The following is a 3,348-nucleotide window of genomic DNA, read 5'->3' as shown; positions in this document are numbered from 1 at the left end:
AGAGAGAGAGAGAGAGAGAGAGAGAGAGAGAGAATGAGTGGGTATTGGGGTATGTTTGTTAACGACAGCATGTGTGTATGTTTGTGTATGTGTGTGTGTGTATTGTGTGTGTGTGTGTGCGTGTGTTTGTGTATGTGTGTGTGTGTGTGTGTGTTTGTGAGTGTGTGTGTGCGTGTGTTTGCGTGGTTTCTCCGCTTAAAGCATACTATAAAGCCTAAGACAACAGGACCCACTCGAAGCTCAATGGTTTCAATTAATTATTCACCTGCGGGGAAATGTGCTTAATGAGAGATCCCCGGCTGCAAACACAGGGGAGTGGGGGCTACAGGATGATAAGCTGGTCGGTTTCCTGGAGAGAGATTAGTGCTGGCTTGTACCGAGTTCTTATACGATGGATGCTTTTATTGGGATAATCAGAGTTTCTGCAGTCTCTTATGTCGATGTTATTGTTGTTGCTGTTGTTATGTGATGATGAGAATGATGATGATGATGATGATGATGATGATGATGATGATGATGATGATGATGATGATGATGATGATGATTGTGATGGCTTTGTTGTTAATTTTTTGCTGCTGAAATTTGCCTGCCAACCTTCTATTATCCTTTATCTTTCCGTTGTTGTTTTCCCGTACCCTTCCCCACCCCACCCCCTTTTTTATCTCCTCTTTCACATTTTCTTCTTTGTTTTCAACTCACTCTTTCTTTTCACGTCCTTCTCATTATCAATAACTTTGCCATCATTATCATCATTATCATATAGACAATGTAAAAATATGTATCGTAAAGAAGACTACCTAAAGATGTTCAAACAGTTTGGTGAAAAGCCGAATGGAACAACAATTCTGATTTTTAACGGCTCTACGTTTCACATTAAACACTTCCTCTGGAGCAACTGAGGAAAACTAAAGGGAGTACTTCATTATACATTAGTTGTCAGGCGAGCCAGTTCTAGCACATTCCGTTATAACGACATTGAAGCAATGAAATTACTACTCACTGTGACTAAAATATCAGTTGCAAATATTGATTTTTGTTGGTGTCCACGGGGAGACGAGGGTTGATCAGAGTGATGGAAGTTGACGTATCGCCGTTAAACTTTTGACTTCTGTCATGAAAGCAATGCACATAATTAATATATAAAATGACTGCTCCGGAACCAAACAGGTGACGCCACTTTTAGCTGTTTTATGAAGTCACACACAAATAATGGTACGCCTTCCCTGGTTTAAGGGGATTTATAGATTGCTTACAGAGAATCTGTCCGTTCTTATAACTCAGGAAGTTTACCTTGGGTAAGAGGATCTGATAAAGGGAAAGATTGATTACCCAAACGAGAGAGGATACAGATCGCTCTTTTTGCGAGCAGGATTTCAAAGTGCTAGTAGAAAGAGGCTTTTTACAGTCTTTTTAAATTGAAGTTATCCCCTTGGGTTTGATAGTATGCCACATACCACTATGGCTTCTTCTTACTATCCTCAAAAGACACTACTCCAATTGAAAAAAAGCCTTTGATGAGCTGAGAGTAAAGATCTGATTCCCCCTTCCCCTTGCACAATGCCTCTCCCTGAAGCAAGAGCCACAACTCTGTGCATGCAAGAGCAAGGGATCCAAGTTTTGCCTACTGTCCCGACTTAGTTATGTCTGTAATAAGAAAACAATACATGATGCAATCTTGATTTTTAAAAAGCTTTAAAATTTTTTAAAATAAAAACTGTTATCGTCGGCGGGCTTTTTTTTGCGTCCGTCCAGAGGACTGTCTGCCGCCCACTGATGAGGAACTTCTAGTTTGTAAACTTTTTGAAAATTAAGTCTTAAAGTAAAAATAATATTTAATTCTGAACATGCGTAAAAAAGTTAACAAAATGACTCGCGAATGACTCTTTTTCTTGTTGGATTTTGAAGATCTCAAAAAGTATTTTTCGCTGAGATAGCATCATGTGTCATTTTCTTATCACAAAGAGGACGGACATCTGTCAGTTTTACCTGAACGAGTATTGTCCCTTTAAGGCTCGTGCGGCGAGCAGTGCCCTTAATATATGGGGGCTCCAGACACTAAATGAGTAGTGAGTTCAGACTCAAAAGCAATGTCAAGCAAACGTGGTCACAGGAGTGTGTCCTTGTGCAAGACACGACAACCATAGCTAAAAAATAGGGACATTACATAGTGGCGACCAGCAATGGTATGTTTTCGAAACTGTAAGTATTTACGTATGTATTTACGCGCGTATGTAATTATGTATGTATTGATGTATGTATGTGTTTATAATTATGTATTTATGTATGTATGCTTGCTATTGTAACCCAATTATTTTACAAGGATCCAGAAAATGTAATTTATTTTATGACATTGTTGGAAGCGTGTTTGCAGCCGTTGACAAGAAAAAGAGAGCAAACAAAGTTTTGTCTGACCAGGTGATCATGCATCTCAGTAAAACAATACAGTATGCCATGAAATAAAGGAGCAACTGTGACGCTATTTATGAGCTGGTGGGCGGTAAAGTCCGCCACAAAAATGATTTTTTCTTCAATCATGATAATGTGTTAATTGCTCACTCATGTAGCTAGGCTACGTTGAGAGCTTAGGTCAACGAAGCGGAATTGAGCTGGGACATGAAAGGACTACTGAGGTTGAAAGCACTGGAGTGGCAGGGTTGACGGTGTGGGTGGTGTTTATGGTAAAAAAGATTTCTATCTGCTATACTCTTTATTTTTACAAGAAAAAGTCTCGTTTTGGGAGGTGTGAACAGGAATCTGAAGCGGAAAAGGACCGGTGGGGAGAATTCATCAGAATCAAAGAGTTGTTAGGAACACTCAAGAATTATGATCAGGCAAATTACAAGACCTGTATTGTGAAATCTATTAGCTAAATCACCCAGATGTCTGCTTAACGGTTTCTTCAATGTTCTCTCTTCAGTTTGGTGACGTCAGTAGCCTATTGGCTAGGCAAGTGGACCCGTAATTGTGAGATTTCGGTTTGGGGTTCGAGACTCAGCTCGGTCCGACGTTGTGTCCTTGGGAAAGGCACTTTACACGAATTTACCATTTGGCTCGGTCCTTTCGAGAATGGACGTTAAACTCCAAGGTCCCTCCTTTTAATTAACCTTATAGCATTGATAGGAGTGTTTAACCGATACCATTTATTTCACTATTTTTTTCTCTTCAGTTTGCGCACTTTTGCATTCTGGGGCGGTGGCTTTGATTGACATGTCCACTCCAAGTCTGTCGCCCCTGCTTAGGTCTACCTGTTCATCCATGGGGCTGACCTACATTTCTGTTGTGGACAGGTCTTACTTCAACCATCCTATAGAGAGGTACGGAACCCCCATCACCCCTCCCCCACCCCCA

At 40.5% G+C, this 3,348-nt stretch overlaps 1 protein-coding gene across 1 annotated transcript in view; it reads left to right on the top strand.

Annotated features, from left to right (window-relative positions):
* The window catches only part of LOC101860828 (ionotropic receptor 25a), a gene marked incomplete in the record, with an annotated part of 56,225 nt that overhangs the window by 18,366 nt on the left and 34,511 nt on the right, over positions 1 to 3,348 (top strand). The window contains 1 exon segment of the mRNA XM_013084850.2: positions 3,167 to 3,314. Within this exon segment, the coding sequence (XP_012940304.1) occupies positions 3,167 to 3,314 (148 nt within the window).

Source organism: Aplysia californica, unplaced genomic scaffold, assembly GCF_000002075.1.
Source record: "Aplysia californica isolate F4 #8 unplaced genomic scaffold, AplCal3.0 scaffold00322, whole genome shotgun sequence".
Lineage (NCBI taxonomy): Eukaryota > Metazoa > Mollusca > Gastropoda > Aplysiida > Aplysiidae > Aplysia > Aplysia californica.
The sequence above is the reverse complement of the archived record's forward strand: the minus strand, read 5'-3'. Positions and strand labels throughout refer to the sequence as shown.